This window comes from Myotis brandtii, unplaced genomic scaffold (genome assembly GCF_000412655.1).
Source record: "Myotis brandtii unplaced genomic scaffold, ASM41265v1 scaffold197, whole genome shotgun sequence".
Lineage (NCBI taxonomy): Eukaryota > Metazoa > Chordata > Mammalia > Chiroptera > Vespertilionidae > Myotis > Myotis brandtii.
Genome location: NW_005357346.1, coordinates 1,961,972 through 1,980,663, shown reverse-complemented (window position 1 = coordinate 1,980,663; position 18,692 = coordinate 1,961,972). Strand labels below are relative to the sequence as shown.

At 35.4% G+C, this 18,692-nt stretch overlaps 1 protein-coding gene across 4 annotated transcripts in view; it reads left to right on the top strand.

Annotated features, from left to right (window-relative positions):
• Positions 1 to 18,692, top strand: part of PPP2R5A (protein phosphatase 2, regulatory subunit B', alpha) — a 69,203-nt gene that overhangs the window by 45,949 nt on the left and 4,562 nt on the right. For 3 of the 4 annotated variants that reach the window (XM_014538797.1, XM_005865167.2, XM_014538796.1), the window contains 8 exons: positions 3,417 to 3,547; positions 4,815 to 4,874; positions 7,103 to 7,211; positions 7,815 to 7,868; positions 12,682 to 12,732; positions 12,956 to 13,075; positions 13,160 to 13,287; positions 14,294 to 14,395. In XM_014538797.1, coding sequence (XP_014394283.1) covers positions 3,417 to 3,547; positions 4,815 to 4,874; positions 7,103 to 7,211; positions 7,815 to 7,868; positions 12,682 to 12,732; positions 12,956 to 13,075; positions 13,160 to 13,287; positions 14,294 to 14,395 — 755 coding nt within the window. Of the gene's footprint in view, positions 1 to 3,416; positions 3,548 to 4,814; positions 4,875 to 5,790; positions 5,900 to 6,502; positions 6,557 to 7,102; positions 7,212 to 7,814; positions 7,869 to 12,681; positions 12,733 to 12,955; positions 13,076 to 13,159; positions 13,288 to 14,293; positions 14,396 to 18,692 lie in introns of all 4 variants that reach the window. The other variant, XM_014538794.1, reaches the window with a different exon arrangement.

Below are 18,692 nucleotides of genomic sequence, written 5' to 3'. Positions count from 1 at the left end.
CCCACAGCAGGAGCGCCGCTCAGCTGACCAACGGGCGCCAGATGCCAGGCTCATGGCTGGCAAGCATAGCTGCAGCAGTACAAACCTCTTCTGCCTCCGCGGCAGGACTACCAAACAGCGGCGGTGGCAGGCACAGTGGGGATGGGATGAGCGGGAGCGGTGCAGCACCCAGCTTGGGCTCAGACTCCTCCCTGGCTGCCTGCCACTTCTCGCACATACTACATCCCTCGGGATGTCGGACTGCCGGTTTCGGCCTGATCCCTGCAGGCTGGGCTGGCCTGCGAGGATCAGGCCAAAACCGGCAGTCCAACATCCCCCAAAGGGTCCTGGATTGCGAGAGGGTGCAGGCCAGGCTGAGGGACCCCACAGGTGCACAAATGCATGCACTGGGCCTCTAGTATCTGTCTATATAAGAGGAATTTGCAAATTAGCCAGGACACCATAGCGTCACAACTGAACAGCAGAAGGGACCTGAGGCTGCATGGCGCCTGGCTGGGGTGAGGGACCTCAGGCCACGCCCCCCACCCCAGCGCCAGGCCGGGAGACCTCAAGCTGTGCCACTCGCCTGGCGGGGCTTGATGGGAGACCTCAGGCCGTGCCCCCCACCCACAGGGCTTGACAGGGGACCTCAGGTCACACCCCCCGCCCAGTGGGGCTTGACGGGGGACCTCAGACCATGCCCTGCACTCCAGCGCTGGGCCGGGGGACCTGAGGCTGTGCCCCCCACCTGGAGGGGCTTGACAGGGGTGGGGCAGGCTGGGTCTGGGTCTCCTGCGTTTTTGAAGTGTGTGCCGGTGGTGGGTGGGAACTTGACTCTAGGTCCCATAGCTCTAGTAGTATAATAAGGAACTCTAGTAATGCCATATTAAATTGTATTTAAAATAATAGCAGATTGAGAGGAACAAATGCCTTAGTGTTTCCTCAGTCTGGAGCTTGAGGCATTTTAGTTGCTGGATTATTCAATAGATTTTAAGGGGAACAAGAATATAAACTAGTATAGTGGGACCCATTTTCCACCTTAACTCTAAATGCCTGAATTAGCTGAGAAGCCAAGGCCCAGTCATTTGTTTTCTAGCAGTTTGTATGACTGCTTTCACAGATCACGTCACTGAGGTATTCTTAGTGTGTTGTTTTATTACATAGTATGTATGGGGATTCTCTGCTTTTGCATTTTGAAATTATTTGATTAGGTGATAAATATTAAGTCTTAGAATCTAAGGTATAAATTTGGACAATTCATTTTTTCAAGAGAAGAAAATAATTGTGTAGTTTCAGGTTATGTTCAAATCATAGAGTTTCAGAAGAAAGAAGGACGGTAAGAATTATTGAGTACATTTTATGTGCCAAGCTATATATATAAAGAGCTTGACTATGTCCAGTTTCAGTCAGTAGATGGCACAATCAGGATTTGAAGTACACTCTCTGACCTCTGACCTTTTCTTAAAAAAAACAAAACAAAAAAATTGGTTTCAATCCTTCTCATTTTATCAGTGAAGAAATAGGCTCATGGGTTATAAATTACTCTTATAAGCACAGTTAAATAAAAGTATCAGTGCCAGAATAAGAAAGTTTCCTGAGTACTAGTTTTGTGTGTTTCATCGTGTTCATATTATCTCAATAAATTTATTTAGATTATAATATTTCAAAATAGGTTTCTTTAAATAGATTTGACACTTAGCTAACAACTGCGCTCTAGTTAAATATTTTCCCCAAGGATCAACTTGAATTAGGCATGACCACCTTTTATTAATTTGAAAGCATATTTTCCAAGTAACCCATCATCAAAAACTTGCATGTAAGTGTGTTAAGTGAGCAGTTTAGTCATTTTTTAAAAAATATATATTTTATTGATTTTTACAGAGAGGAATGGAGAGGAATAGGGAGTTAGAAACATCGATGAGAGAGAAACATCAATCAGCTGCCTCCTGCACACCCCCTACTGGGGATATGCCCGCAACCAAGGTACATGCCCTTGACCGGAATCCAACCTGGGACCCTTCAGTCCGCAGGCCGACGCTCTATCCACTGAGCCAAACTGGTTAGGGCAGTTTAGTCATTTTTAATTAAGAATAATTTGAGCTGAATTTATTAGGTTTATTAACATAAATTCTCATGTTCCAAAGATGGTTTTACTGGAGCCTCATACAGTACTTTCATAAGCTGGTGAACAAAGAGTGCAAACTAAGTAGACATTTGTTTAGGGGAATATAAACACGACAAAAGGCATCACTATCCACAAAAAAATACTCTGTAGAAGAGTTACATATGTACACAATTACATGTAATTCAGGACAGAATAGAAAAAGAACTTCCAATGAGGTTCAGAGCTTGCTATCTTAACTGTAATTATCAATACTTAAGTGCAGAACATAAAATTCCTTGACAACTTCATTCTTCAAGAGAGATTATAATTTTTCCTAAGAAACTCCAGCTACATTTAAAATACAGTAATATGTTTTTTGGCAGAAGAAATTCAGTTTCTTTACCACTTTAAAAATGTGAGCTTTTGACTTTTTTTGAAGATCTCCTTTATTCTACCTTTGCTAAAGAGTTGTGTAAAGGTATAGGAAAATGATGATTTGGCCAATTTGAACTGGCTTAAAACTTTTCCAGCCATTTTAGAGAGAGAGGGAGAGAGTGAAACATCGATATAAGAAAGAAACATCAATTGGTTGCCTCCCGTATACACTCTGGGTATGTGCCCTGACCCAGAATCAAACCATAACCTTTTTTGGTGTATGGGATGATGCTCCAACCAACTGAACCACCTGGCAGGGCTGCTTAGCTGACTTTAAATCAAAATCTGTGGTCTTACCTTTACAGTGTTATTTCATGAATGATTTCCACACTGTTAGCATATATCTACAATAATTTACCCTATTAACTAAATACTAATTTTTGAGCTGTTGGCATGGTGACTCTTAAAATTTTTTGTGTCAAATCACACACAAGAAAAGCCTTGGTTTGTGTGAATCTTTTTAGTAAATCGAAAATACACATGTGCACATGTATTTTAACTTCATTTATTTAATGACTTGCAATCTACAAGCTTTAACATTTTTGTATGTAATTTTGACTATCACTTTTTGAAAACTCTTAAATTTCAACACTATAAAGTTATGGGCCATGTTTAGTAGTCAAGAGTGGGATAGAATTTTAAAATGAGTGGCAGGGCAAAAAAAGTGCACTTTTTGAAGTGTTTATATTATTTATTGTGTCGTTTTTTGTAATGAAATAAGTGAAGAGAAATTCTCCCTAAGCTTTTCTTTAGCTTCACTAGTTAGCAAGACTAAAACCAATATGATAAGGCAGAATCTTTAAATTTAAAAAAAAGGTTATCTAAAATCAGTATTAGAATAAAGTGAAGTTTTAGCTTGATTATTTTTAAAAAGTAATTTCTCAGCTTTTTTTTAAAGCTCCTGGAACTTTTTGATAGTGAAGATCCCAGAGAACATGACTTCCTGAAGACTGTTCTGCACCGAATTTATGGGAAATTTCTTGGATTAAGAGCATTCATCAGAAAACAAATTAACAACATTTTCCTCAGGTAAATTGGTCATATATTCATATATAGTACTTTTTATCCCCTTTCATATTTTTCTTTTTATTCCAGTTGCTTTAGGTTAACTTTTAACATCTGAAATTTGGAAATTTAACTGCTAGTATTTGAGTCATTTTTAGCCCATTTTGTGGACATCATTTGATTGCCTCTAACTTTGTAGAAATTTATAACCTACTTTTCATCTATGTGGATAATAGTAGTGAAGTTTTTAATAGGTAATACTAATGTTATTCACATGTAAGATTTATTGTGAGGAGAATTTGTCTAATTATTTCCTTGAGTTTTTTGTTTGAAAAACTTTTAAGAACTATTTAAATCAGTAGCTCTTGGAAGTACTTTCATTTGATTTTCTGATACAGGTAATTAAATTTATATGGGATCTATTTTTTGGCTACTTTATAAGTGATAGTCTATTTAGTTGTTTCAAAGTAGGAGATTTCACTTTAATACCCACACTTCAGGTTTGGTATGTTTGGTTTTTTTTAAATTGAAGATCTGGCAAAATTAGGCTAGCATTTCCACATTGTAACAACTACAGACAGAGCATCTCTCTCCAGTTCTGTGCCATCCTCCCCCTGTCCTGTGTTTCTTTGAATTTGCCTCCCTGCTTTAAGGGTGATCTTACTCTTGGAAAACTAGGCAGCCTGTGTAGTTTAGGTTTAGAGAATTCTGATTAATGGTGGCTTTATTATATGTGGGTTCTTTTCTCTTGGATTTTCCTATTTCAAAAAGTATTTCCTCGAGGAAACCCATCTTTCTCAAAAAATTTTTAAGTAAAATAAAATATTCCAGGTGAAAGAATATTATCTTAACATATAGCAAGTTTTAACAAAAGTATATGCTTAAATATGAAATATTTAAAAGTATCTGGTTTAGCTCTGGCCAGGTGGCTCAGGGGTTGGAGTGTCATCCCACATACTAAAAGGTTGTGGGTTTCATTCCCTGTCAGGGCACATGAGGGAGACGACCAATCAATGTTTCTCTCCGCCCCCCCCCCTCCCTTCTTCCTCTCTCTAAAATCAATAAACATATCCTTGGGTGAGGGTGTTTTTTTTTAAAGCATCTGGTTTAGTAGGAAGTAGACTTTCTTTTATAAGATTGCTGAGAAGTAACTGGGGCAAAAACGTTTACAAGGAATTCTTACAACATTCTTGTACAGTTCTTATAGTTACCCTTGGGGCTTTATTTCTGCCTTTCTCTTAGTTTTCTGATATTTTGTTTTTCATTACATCTACCTTTATTTTAAATTCAGGTTTATATATGAAACAGAACATTTCAATGGTGTTGCTGAACTCCTGGAAATATTAGGAAGGTAGGTCAGTTTTGTGTTTTGTTTTTTCCTTGTTCTTTTTAAAAATTAAGTAACTTTGAATGTTTTATGTATTAAAATCTTAGCTGGGGGAAGAGAAATTATTCATATTTAAATATAGACTGCAAGACATCGTTTCTCAACTGAATTCTTATTATAGTTTTTTTTTGGAGGGTCAGCATTTTTAAAGTACTGCCATGCAAGACATCTGTTTCAGAATAGGCTTCTTGCATTTGAAGCTGTGGCATGTTTTATGCCTTATCTTGCCAGACTGCCTCAGAAATTTATAGGATCTGATTGGGAAGAGATGAAATAAGCTACAGTGAATCTTTTGATGAAGTTATAAGAATTCTTGTTCATATGTTGATAGACCATTCCTAATCCATCTGTTCTTTTTAGAAGAATCTACAGCCTTTTAGTTTACATGAACACTTTGCCTTCCTTATTAACTTGAGAAACGTTTAGACCCCTGTATTTGTACTAGAGGAAGCTAAAATCTTTAGTAGTTAACAGAATGACTATGAAGAGAATTACTTCTTAGTTTAAGATCCTTCAATAAAATAAGAGAAACAACCCATTTACTTCAGAAATATTAAAAATTCTTATTATTGTGATACTGATTCTGGCTTTAGGAAGGGAAAAAAAAGGCAACAGTGCATAAACTGCTGAGCTTATGTAGGACATGCAGATAGAAATTACTCACTGGAGCATTAATTGGTAGTCCTAGTTGACTTTTGGATCATTGAATGACTTAAAGACTTCATAGTAATAGTCTGCCTAGAGTAGTTTGAAGATGAGCAAGTAATTCAACACCAGGATTGAAGCAGAGCACAGTTCCTTATGTACGCATGGATATAATAACTTTTAGAAATAAAGTAGTAACTACTTAACCCTTCCCCCTGCCTTTTTTTCCCTCCAGTATTATCAATGGCTTTGCATTGCCACTGAAAGCAGAACATAAACAATTTCGAATGAAGGTTCTTATTCCTATGCATACTGCAAAAGGATTAGCTTTGTTTCATGCTCAGGTAAGCTTCAGAAAACTTTAAAGTGAAATGAATTATTGTTTCAGAGACTGATATAAAGGCAGAGAAATTGAGAAGTACTGAGATGGCAATTTTAAGTGTATTTAAGCAATTTGCTTTTTAAGTTAACCAAAATAAAATTTTATAATTTAAAATATTATTTTTAGTGTTATTAAATAAGGTCAGTGCATATTGAGTATAGACATAGGAAAGAAAATGTCAAGCTCTTTTCTAGTCTAGGCCCTGACCTAATTAACTAAATGGTATTGAATAAATCCCACATAACTGCAGTGTTCTGTTTAGCTGCAATAACCTAGTCTCCTCGATAACTACTTAGAGAATAATATATCAGCATGGCATACATGCTGAAAAAGTAAAATGTTAAGCTCTAGTCTTAATTTCAGTTAACTTCATATTCAGAAGTTACTTTCAAGGTGAAACAGTTACACAATTGTGAGTATACTAATTTTTATATAGTATTGAGATTAAGCTAGAGTAAAATTCATCAAAATAAGGTAGTCATTTTTGTTAGTTAAATATAAAAACCCTGCATCACTAAATGTTACTTCACTCAGTAATATTTATAAACTGTCCCTTCCATTTTAGTTAGCCTACTGTGTTGTACAGTTCCTGGAGAAAGATACAACACTAACAGAACCAGTAAGTGGTCTATTTATTTTTATGTTTTGGGTCTACATTGGAGCATTTCATTGTACCTTTCTTTATACTGTTATATACCTTTACAGAGTTATCAACAGTAGTAGTAATGTACTTTAAACTAAAATCATTGACAAGGAATGAGAGGTTAATCTACATTCAAAGAATAGGATTAGAAACAGGAGTTCTCATGAGTTATGTGTCTTGAATAACTTAAATTAACATAGTAGTTGAGATGACTACACTAAAATTTGATATAGATATTATCTTCACTGATAATCTTTTCAATCTTCATTTACCTTTTAAAATTAAAACATACTTGGAAGCCCCCACTGGAGCATTAATTGGTAGTCCTAGTTGACTTTTGGATCAATGAATGACTTAAAGACTTCATAGTAATAGTCTGCCTAGAGTAGTTTGAAGATGAGCAAGTAATTCAACACCAGGATTGAAGCAGAGCACAGTTCCTTATGTACGCATGGATATAATAACTTTTAGAAATAAAGTAGTAACTACTTAACCCTTCCCCCTGCCTTTTTTTCCCTCCAGTATTATCAATGGCTTTGCATTGCCACTGAAAGCAGAACATAAACAATTTCTAATGAAGGTTCTTATTCCTATGCATACTGCAAAAGGATTAGCTTTGTTTCATGCTCAGGTAAGCTTCAGAAAACTTTAAAGTGAAATGAATTATTGTTTCAGAGACTGATATAAAGGCAGAGAAATTGAGAAGTACTGAGATGGCAATTTTAAGTGTATTTAAGCAATTTGCTTTTTAAGTTAACCAAAATAAAATTTTATAATTTAAAATATTATTTTTAGTGTTATTAAATAAGGTCAGTGCATATTGAGTATAGACATAGGAAAGAAAATGTCAAGCTCTTTTCTAGTCTAGGCCCTGACCTAATTAACTAAATGGTATTGAATAAATCCCACATAACTGCAGTGTTCTGTTTAGCTGCAATAACCTAGTCTCCTCGATTACTACTTAGAGAATAATATATCAGCATGGCATACATGCTGAAAAAGTAAAATGTTAAGCTCTAGTCTTAATTTCAGTTAACTTCATATTCAGAAGTTACTTTCAAGGTGAAACAGTTACACAATTGTGAGTATACTAATTTTTATATAGTATTGAGATTAAGCTAGAGTAAAATTCATCAAAATAAGGTAGTCATTTTTGTTAGTTAAATATAAAAACCCTGCATCACTAAATGTTACTTCACTCAGTAATATTTATAAACTGTCCCTTCCATTTTAGTTAGCCTACTGTGTTGTACAGTTCCTGGAGAAAGATACAACACTAACAGAACCAGTAAGTGGTCTATTTATTTTTATGTTTTGGGTCTACATTGGAGCATTTCATTGTACCTTTCTTTATACTGTTATATACCTTTACAGAGTTATCAACAGTAGTAGTAATGTACTTTAAACTAAAATCATTGACAAGGAATGAGAGGTTAATCTACATTCAAAGAATAGGATTAGAAACAGGAGTTCTCATGAGTTATGTGTCTTGAATAACTTAAATATAAATTAACATAGTAGTTGAGCTGACTACACTAAAATTTGATATAGACATTATCTTCACTGATAATCTTTTCAATCTTCATTTACCTTTTAAAATTAAAACATACTGTGGAAGCCCCAAAATTATTCCCTTGAGTTTTGTTTTGTCTTTACAAATAGGGTTTTCCCTCTTATTAATGACAAACCACATGATTGGGATTGTAAACATCTCCTTGCCTTTGGAGCTTAAGATATAATCTTGGAATAAAGGTTGTTTACTTTATGAATCAGCATAATAATTCACTATTTGAATTTTGCTTACTATTTGACTATCATATGAAGATTCAGAAGAAAATAAAAATGTTATGAAAATTAACTGAAGATTCAAAAAACAAACAAAAGATAGTAGGAAGAAATAGGCAAGTATAAAAGAATAAAAAACCTTGGTGAATTAAAAATTTTGATAGTACTTTCTAGGTATCCTAAATCTGAATATTTAAACTAAGAGTTTTTGAAGTATTGCAGAAGGTTTCAAGGATTTAAACTGCTATCCCTAGGTGTGGTTGGAAAACTTAATGTATTTAGTATTCTCCCTTTGATTTGACCTTTGTATGTGTAAAGGAACAAAACATGCTTTTCCCACTCACTCCCTTATATTTTGAGTTTTTAGACTTGCAGTTATTCCTGAAAACAGCTAAAAATACTTTTTAAAGACAAATCAGAAGAATTAGAAAGCCCAGTCTGTACATGAAGCCACATAAGTTTCTAAAGTGGATTAAAACTTAATACAAATCCATAACTCTCATTAAAATTGAGACAAAGAAAGCCTGTAACATAACTGATGGTTTATGTTGGTGAATAAGTAAACAGATAGAATTTAAATATATTAAATTAACATGGGTGGCTAGGGGAGATGATTTCTTTTTAAAAGATGGATGATGGCCAGAAATCTGGCTTAGATGAGTTGGGTTAATGGAAATAGAAGCAGAATGAGGAGATAGTAATGTAAATGTCTAAGTTGACAAAGAAAAATGTTTCAAGTCATAAAGATCTGTAGATATGAGAGATCTTGCAGTTTCTACCATAGGCTATTCCAGCACCAAAATTATGACCATGTTACTTGGGTCTCAGCCTTAATACTCATTTCCTAGAAATCTGGCATTCATATCAAAGCTTCCTAAAAATTATAAATAAGCTGTGGCTAGTTTTTTATATTCTATTTCTGTTTATGAAAGTAATGTGTGTTAATTTGGTTCACATAATACAAAATCAGAAAGCACAATGTGGAGGTAAACACTTATAAGTGAATATATTTCTACAAAATTTTTGTACATTTATGTGTAGGTTAAATAAATGGTGGGACAGTGTTGTTTTTTTCATCTCAATATAATGTGAAGTGTACTATCTTTCCATATGAACCTGATTGTTTTGTTCACTGGTAGCATCAGATTCCGTTATGGATTACCCTAACATATTTAATCTCCCATTAATGGGCACTTGAATTATGGGAGTTTTCATTGTTACAGTCGTGTTGCTGGATGAAGGGGTGCTTTAGGGGGTTGGATTTGTGCTGTGTCCTGTCTGTGGTTTTGGTTACAAAAAAAAATTCTGTGTGTGTATAAAACCCTCAGAACTGTATACCAAAATAAGAAAAATTTTACTGCAAGTAAATTTGTTAAACCAATTAGCCAAAGAATACATGGAAATTTTAACATGTTCTAAGTTGCCTTCCACAGAGTTTGAACAATTTAGATGCCTGTTTTCCCTCACCCTAGCAGGATATTAAGTTTTAAAATTTTGCTGATATTAAAATTTGTTAGTTTAATAGATATGAAATATTTTCATTGGCTTCTTCACTATTATAGGGATTGAGCCATCCTTTTATATGGTTATTGGTCATTTATATTTCCGTGTCCTTTTTATCCTTTTCCTATATTTTGCAAATATTTTTTTGTCCATTTGAAGTGTTTCATTAATTTTGAATATAGTTTTTAACTAACTTTGCCTTAAAGAACTAAAAAAAATTTTATGTAATGGAATGTATTCATCATTATGGCTTCTGGCCTTACTGACATGCTAAGAAAAACCCTTATACCCTTTGAGATGATCAAAATATTCTGTAGTATTATATTCTGGTTATTTTATGGATTTAGTTTTTATCTATAAAAACTTTATCCCATCTATAATTGTTTTCTAGCGCTGCCATGACGAATTACCACAAACCTGGTGGCTTAAAATAACATAAATTATTCTCTCACAGTTCTGAAGGCCAGAAGTCCAAAATCAAGGTGTCAGCAGGGCTTCATTCCCTCCAGATGCTCTAGGGGAGAGTCCGTTCCTTGCCTCTTCCAGTTTCTGGTGTCTCCAGGTTTTCCATGGCTTATGGCTGCATCGCTCCAATCTCCCATTGCTGCCTCTTCTGTCTCTGTCTCTCTTAAAATGACACTTGTTGGATTTAGGGCCCACCCAAATAACCCAGGGTGACTTGAACTCTTAATTATATCTGTAAAGATCCAATGTCCAAATAAATCACATTCATAGATTCTAGAGGTTAGGGTACACATACACACACCATCTGAAATGGAAATTTGTGTGACAAGGGTAAGGAACTGTATTAGTTTTCTATTGCTGAATAACATTTAAAAATTTAGTGGCTTAAAACAAACATTATCTCATAGTTTCTATGAATCACGATTCAGGCATGACTTAGCTGGGTCCTGTGCTGTAGAGTTTCTTACAAGAAAGGCTGCAATTGAGGTGTTGTCCAGCCTCATATATAAAGGCTCAGATGAGGAAGGATCTGCTTCCGAGTTCACGTGTTTGTCGAAAATTCAGTTCCTCAAGTGCTGTTGGACTGAGTGAGGGCCTCAGTTTCTACCTGGCTGTTGGCCACCGGCCACCCTCAAATCCTTGTCAACGTGGGCATTTCCAAATATAGCAGCTTGCTTTACCAAAGTTGCAAGATGAGAAGGCTTTAGAATCTGCTAGTGGAATGGAAGTCACTAGGGCAGCCCACACAAAAGGATTACAGAAGAGTGTGAATTCAAGAAGTAAAGATCTTGGGAGATTATTTTAAGAGCCATCCTACCAAAGGAGCTACTTTTTTTTTTTCCTAAATGGTGAGCCACCAGTCTTAGGTACTACTACTTAATTGACTAATTCATCTGTTTCCCATGGAACTGAAATGCCACCTTTGTCATATATTTAAACCCCATATATATATACATGAGTCTATCTAGTTGTAACTGTATTTTATGTCTCTTCTGTCAGTTTCGATGCTAATACCATCTTGTTTCAGTTGCTGATATCAGTAGTTCAGGTTCCATTCCATTAATTTTCCCTCTCCTCCCTCCATCCCATTCATGGTTATTTGCTTACATTTATAGCTTTTAGAATAAGAGTTTCTAGTTTCGGAAAATAATCCATTTGGCTTTTGAAATTATATTAAATTTATAGATTAAGTATAGAAGAAATATCTGTACAATCTTGAATCATCTTATCTACTTAGTCTTTCATGATATTCAATGATGTTTTATAGTTTTCATTGTATAAATCTTAAACATTTCTTACCAATTGTATTCTTTTTGTACATTAGTTTTTGTTATGAAAGGCATTTTCATTTGATTATCATTGATACTCTGTTTTATAAAGGTATATTTTTATCTGACCATATATTGAATTTTTCTACTCATTTTAGTAATTTTTTCTAACCATTTAGGAATAGTTATTTTAAAATTATAAAAATGTATAATTAACATATACTTAGACAAATAAATATAATTCTGATATTCCTTTCCAAAGTTATTCATCAAAACCTTTTCATCTTACTGGATTAGCTCCAGCCTATGTTCTCTCCAATTTTAATTTGAATGAGTGTTCATTACTGGACAAGATCAATAACTATAACAAATCCTAAAAGGCTGTCAGAGATCTATAGCTACAAAAGCACCGGGACCAGATAGTTTTACAGCCTGGTTTCTACGAAAGCATTGTATGATGCTTTCTGATAATGATGACTGATGGTTTCTGATAAATTCTTAGTTCTGTCTTACTAAAATTTTATCAGAATAATATTAAATAACTTCAAATTTTTTTGAGATATAATCTACAACTATGAGTTGAACCATCCTGGAATAAATTATAATTGGCCAGATAGTATTCTGTTAATATGCTGTTGGATTCACTTAGTTGCAAAAATTTGTATTATAGTTTGGTTATCAAGATTATGCTATGAAATAAATTGGGGAGCTTTCTGGCTTTTTGGTGCTTCATAATAGTTTTAAATAAGAATTATTTGTCCCTTAGTTTCTCCCTAAAATAACCTACGCTCCTCAGCCCAGCAGTTATTATATTTTCCTTTATTGTCTTAGTAGTTAGTAGCACTTACTGCTATTGAAATTATTTATATGTCTAATTGATAACTTACGTTGGTCTCCCTGCTTCATGAAAATCATGAACAGTATCTGGTACAGAGGCATTCAGTAAACAAAATTAATAAAATCTGGAGATACACTTAGATAATACTTCAGAATGAATATTGGTATAATCACAATTACTTAAAATTTCCTGGAATTAACTGACTTCATTGCCTAATTCATGCTAAACTTTTCCTTTTGCAGGTGACCAGAGGATTGCTGAAATTTTGGCCAAAAACATGCAGCCAGAAAGAGGTAGGTTTGATTCAATAAAAATAATACATTGAAACACTGGCTCTCAGGGATATAAACCATGTTTCTTTTGTCCCTGCTACTGAGCAGGTGTCCTAGGGGATTAGAGAGACTTGATAGAATAATCGTCAAGTCCTTTTTTGTCCACTGAGATTAATCTTCTTTTAATGTTTTCTATATTAACATATAATTTGTCATGTTTCTTAAAAAAATTTTTTTAACCTAGGTGATGTTTTTAGGAGAAATTGAAGAAATCTTAGATGTCATTGAACCAACACAGTTCAAAAAAATTGAAGAGCCCCTTTTTAAGCAAATATCTAAGTGTGTATCCAGTTCTCATTTTCAGGTATGATGTACTCAGCAAAGCCATTTTCATTTTATACTATTTCTTTTCTCTTTTGTTCTTGACATTGATAAATATTTCTTTCAGGTTGCAGAAAGGGCGTTGTACTCCTGGAATAATGAATATATTCTCAGTTTGATTGAGGAGAATATTGATAAAATTCTGCCAATTATGTTTGGTAGTTTGTACAAAATCTCCAAGGAACACTGGAATCCGTAAGTGTCTGGCTTTTTAACCTTTTTATCATTTGCTCTCCTAACTCATACATAAAGCTTATCCAGATTTGGAACTTATTCCAAGGTTAACATCACATAGTATATACCTTTATAAGGTATAAATATATGTGTTTGTATGTTCTTAATTTCAATTTAAAATTACAAATCTCCCTGAAGGTAGGACTTTCTAGTGTGACATTCTGCACCAGACCAGTATGTGGTCAGACCCAGCTAATATTTGTGGAGATGCACAAATGACTGCAAATGCCAAGTTGGGTTGACCTGCTGCTAATAACACTCTCATCTCTGCAGGTAGCACTATGGCAAGGAGAAGCTGAAGTGCTTAAGGTCATATAAGTGATGCTTACATGGCATATATTCTAACTTCTATGACATCATGTTCGTTTTGTTTTTGATTTTTAGAAGAAGGGAGAGGGATAGAGAGAAACATCATTGACTGGCTGCCTCCTGCACGCCCTCTACTGGCGACCTATTGTTTTCTGGGTCAGCACTCAACCGCTGAGCCACAGCAGCTGGGTTCCTGTTCTTTTAAAGCTGCTGCTTGGGGTTTTCGGGCCATATGCAAATACAAATATTGTATTTGTTCCCGTTTTGTTTTTTTACTTCAAAATAAGATATCCGCTGTGTGCATAGGAATTTGTTCATAGTTTTTTTTTAAACTATAGTCCGGCCCTCCAACGGTCTGAGGGACAGTGAACTGGCCCCCTGTTTAAAAAGTTTGAGGACCCCTGCTCTAGAGCTGATATGAAGCTAACCACAGCATTTTTAGTGAGAGTTTAATCTGAGCATGATACATTGGTGAGGACAGGGTTTTGAATCAGACCATCTCTACCACCACTGGCTATGTGACCTGTAGCATTTCCTCTTTTCAACTCTAAAATGGATTGAGTGAACCAGCCAACATTTAACTCCTTTCAGAGATGATAGTGTTCCATTACTTGTTAGAGGCATCAATAACCCAGCACTGGCTTATTTTTTGTTTTAGGACCATCGTAGCACTGGTCTACAATGTGCTGAAAACCCTAATGGAAATGAATGGCAAGCTTTTCGATGATCTTACTAGTTCATACAAAGCTGAAAGACAAAGGTATTTGACATTTTAAATTACGTTTTAGGTTAGCTGAATGTAATTCAGTATAATAAGGTATTTTCTCCAAGTTAGAATTATCATGTTTAAAAAATCAATTACATTAAGCATTATAATTTGAAAGTCTCAACACTTTTAAGTTATTTCCAGGTAAACTTCCCCTAATGGTTAATTATGATTTTAATGTGAATCAGAAATCTTCTGTTGGTTTCTTTCTGAGCCTTAAGACTTCAGTCTCATAGCACTTGTCTGCAATGTGCTGAAACCCTAATGAAAATGAACGGCAAGCCTTTTGTACTATTTTATACAATTTGATTTTTTATATATTTATGAAAATCGTTGTCCCCATGGGCTTCCATAGTGAGCTTTACTCCTCATCTACTCCTTGCACAATAGGGTTTTTCTTAAGCTCCCCATTTAAACAGGTGGTATTTTAAAAGTCAGCATAATTCACTTATGGAAAGAGAGAACTCACATAATGATATGCCCATCACTCGCACTGTTAATATTTTGTTCCTTGCAGTAATATATATTTTAGAGAATAAATGATAGTACACAGCATTTAGGAACTTGGCTTAGTGATTACCTTTTTTTTTGAGAATTTCATAGATTAATCTAAAAATCACTTCTCACTCATATATTATTTCAGGTGGGAGTAATCACTGTACTTAAGCCCACCTGTCATTTGAGGATAATAGCTACCACTTACTTCTAATGAGTATATTACCTACTCTGTTTGGAAAAGCCCATCTATTTCAATTAGTCATGGTTTTCTTGTGCCGAGTAGAAAAAGCAGTTTTATTCAAGGCCATCCTAGTCTACCAATAACTAAGTCAATGCATTATTTCTTCTAAATAGCCCTCTTTTAGACAGGAATATATATTAGGTATATAGTTTGAGCCCCAGGAACAGATGGAAAGAAAACATGACTAAGAATAATCATTATATCTTAATCTGCATAGGTCAGCACCTCTGTCCCTTAAATCATATGTAACTTCAGAACTATAAGCCCACTTTCTTGGAAGCTAAGCAGCCACAGATCTCAGCTCACATTGTGCTGCCCAGCACTATTGGCAGCCAACCTTGGTTTGCTGCATAACCTCTTCCAAGTGCCTCCAAACCCAGCACAAGTGACAACCAACCATAGATCACTTTGTAGCTCCCACCAGATGGCCCCAAGCTGGGCACAAATGGCTAACATGGGCCTGCCCTGGAGCACCCCCCACCCCAAACCAAGACACCTGTTGGCCAACTTCATTTCAAACCAGAGCATCACTACCCAACCAGCTCCACAAAAGCACACCTGAAGAGTAGACTCAGCTCACCAGAGCCCCGCTAGAGCAACTCCTGCTACATGGAGTCAGCACCCGCACAGCAGTTTATCCACTATAGTCACTGACATGCCAACAGCAATCAAGACAAAACAGAAGGGCACACAACACACAGAAGGGACACTTCTGCGGCACCCATCTCAAGGGCCCCAACTACATAAGATAATTCTGCCAAGACTGTGAGATATAGATTGACCTAATATAATAAAAAGAAACACGCACCAAATAAAAGAATAGGACAAGACTCGAGTAAAGAACTAAACGAAATGGTGGCATGCAAGCTACTAGAAGCAGAATTCAAAATACTGGTAAAAGGGATGTTCAGTGAGCTTAGGGAAAGAACAGATGAACTCATTGAGAAGTTCAGAAGAGAGATATGGAACATAAAAATGGAGATAGGAAGAATGCATTACAGGGAATCAACAACAGATTAGAAAAAGCAGCGGGATGAATCAGAGATCTGGAAGACAGTAAAAAATACCCAATTGGAATACAAAAATAATTTTTAAAATGAGAATAGTTTAAGGGACCTCTGGGCCAACATCAAACATAACATTTGTATCATAGGAGTACCAAAGGACAAGAGAGCGAGCAAGGGATTAAAAACCTATTTGAGGAAATAATGACTGAAAACTTCTCTAAACTGGTGAAAGAAATAGTCATATTAGTCCCAGAGTCCCACATAAAGACACATCATAGCCTTGCCTGGGTGGCTTAGTTGGAGAGTCCTGTACTCCAAAAGATTGCCAGTTTGATTCTCAGTAGAGGCCCATATGGGAGGCAACTGATCGATGTTGCTCCCTGTTTCCCCCCACCCCTTTCATCTCTAAAAAGCTTAATAAAACATATCCTCAGGTGAGGATTTAAGAAAAGACCATTATAATTAAAATGGTAAAGGTTCAAGACAAACAGAATCTTAAGAGCAGTGAGTTGCATACAAGGGAGCTCTCATAAGACTGTCAACTGATTTCTCAACAGAAACTCTGCAGGCCAGAGAGATTGGTATGAAATATTTAAAGTGATAAAAAGCAAGGACCTACCCAGCAAGGCTATCATTTAAAATAGTAAGACAGCCCTAGCTGGTATGGCTCAGTGGATAGAGCATTGGCCTGCGGACTGAAGGGTCCTGGGTTAGATTCTGGTCAAGGGCACATGCCTGTATTGCAGGTTTACATCCCCAGTGGGGGGTGTGCAGGAGACAGCTGATCAATGATTCTCTCTCATGATTGATGTTTCTATCTCCCTCTCTCTTCCTCTCTGAAATCAAGAAAAATATATTTAAAAAATAACATCAGAGCAGCCATTTTTTAAAAAATGAAATAAAATAAAATTGTAGGACAGATAAAGAGCTTCCCAGAAAAAAAAAAACTGAAGGAGTTCATCACTGCCAAACTAGTAATACAAGAAATGTTAGAGGGACTTCTTTAAGAAATAGGGGTGATAGGATAAAAAATATGAGTAATAAAATGGCAGTAACAGTACCTATCAATAATTACTTTAAACGTAAATGGATTAAATGCTCCAATCAAAAGACATATGGTGGCTGAAAGATAAGAAAACAAGACCCATACATATGCTGCCCATGAGAAACCCACTTCTGATCAAATGGCACACGCAGACTGAAAGTAAAGAAATGGAAAAGGACATTTCATTCAAAGGCAATGTTAAAACAAAACAAAACAAAACACTGGGTAGCAATACTTAGAAAAATAGACTTTAAAACCAAGGCTATAACAAGAGACAAAGAAGGACATTTCATAATAACAGGACCAATATAAAAAGAGACTACAACACTTGTAAACATTTTCACATCCAGTGTAGGGGCACTTAAAATATATAAAGCAAATATTGGTGGACATAAAAGGAAAGATAGTAACACAGACATAGTAGAGGACTTTAACACCCTATTGACATCAATGGATAGATCATCCAGACAAAATCGACAAGCAGTGCTTAAATGACAAATTAGACCAAATGGATTTAATTAATATGTTTAGATCATTTCACCCAAAGCAGCAGAATATACATTCTTTTCAAGTGCACATGGAATGTTTTCCAGGATAGGCCACATGTTAGGATGCAAAACATGTCTCAATTAATTTAAGATTGAAATAATATCAAGTATCTTCTTGGATCACAATGGTATGAAGTTAGAAATCAATTACAAGAAGAAAACTGGAAAACACACTCAAATATATAGAGGCTAAATAAAATACTACTTAACAAGATCAAGGAAAAAAAAGAAAGAAGGATGCCCTGAGACAAATGAAAACACAGTGACCCCAAATTTATGGGATATAGCAGTTCTAAGGAAATTCATAGCAATACAGGTCTACCTCGTGAAAAGAAAAACCTCAAATAAGCTATCTAACCTTACACTTAAAGGAATCAGAAAAAGAACAAAATAAATCCAAAGTGAGTAGGAAGAAGGAAATAATAAAGACCTGAGCAGAAATAAATGAACTAGTTTAAAAAAACAATAGATCAATGAAACCAAGAGCTGGTTCTTTGAAAATATAAATTGATAAACCTTTAACTGAACTCATTAAGGAAAAAAAGAAGACCCAAATAAAATCAGAAATGAATGAAGTGACAACTGATACCATAGAAATATAAAGGATTAAAAGAAAATTCTATGGCCCTGGCTGGTGTGACTCAGTTGGTTGGGCATCATCCGATGCACTGAAAGATGGTCAGTTCAGTTCCCATTCAGGGCACATACACAGGTGTGGGATCTATCGTTGGTAAGGGGCCTGCAGGAGACAGCCAATCAATGTTTCTCTCTAAAAATGAATTTTAAAAATCCTTTAAAAAAAATACTATGAACAACTATATGCCAGCAAATTAGAGACAATCTGGAAGAAATGGATAAATTCCTAGAAACATATAATCTTCCAAGACTGAATTCTGAAGAAACAAAATCTGAACAGACTGATTACAACCAATGAAATCAAAGCCATAAAAAA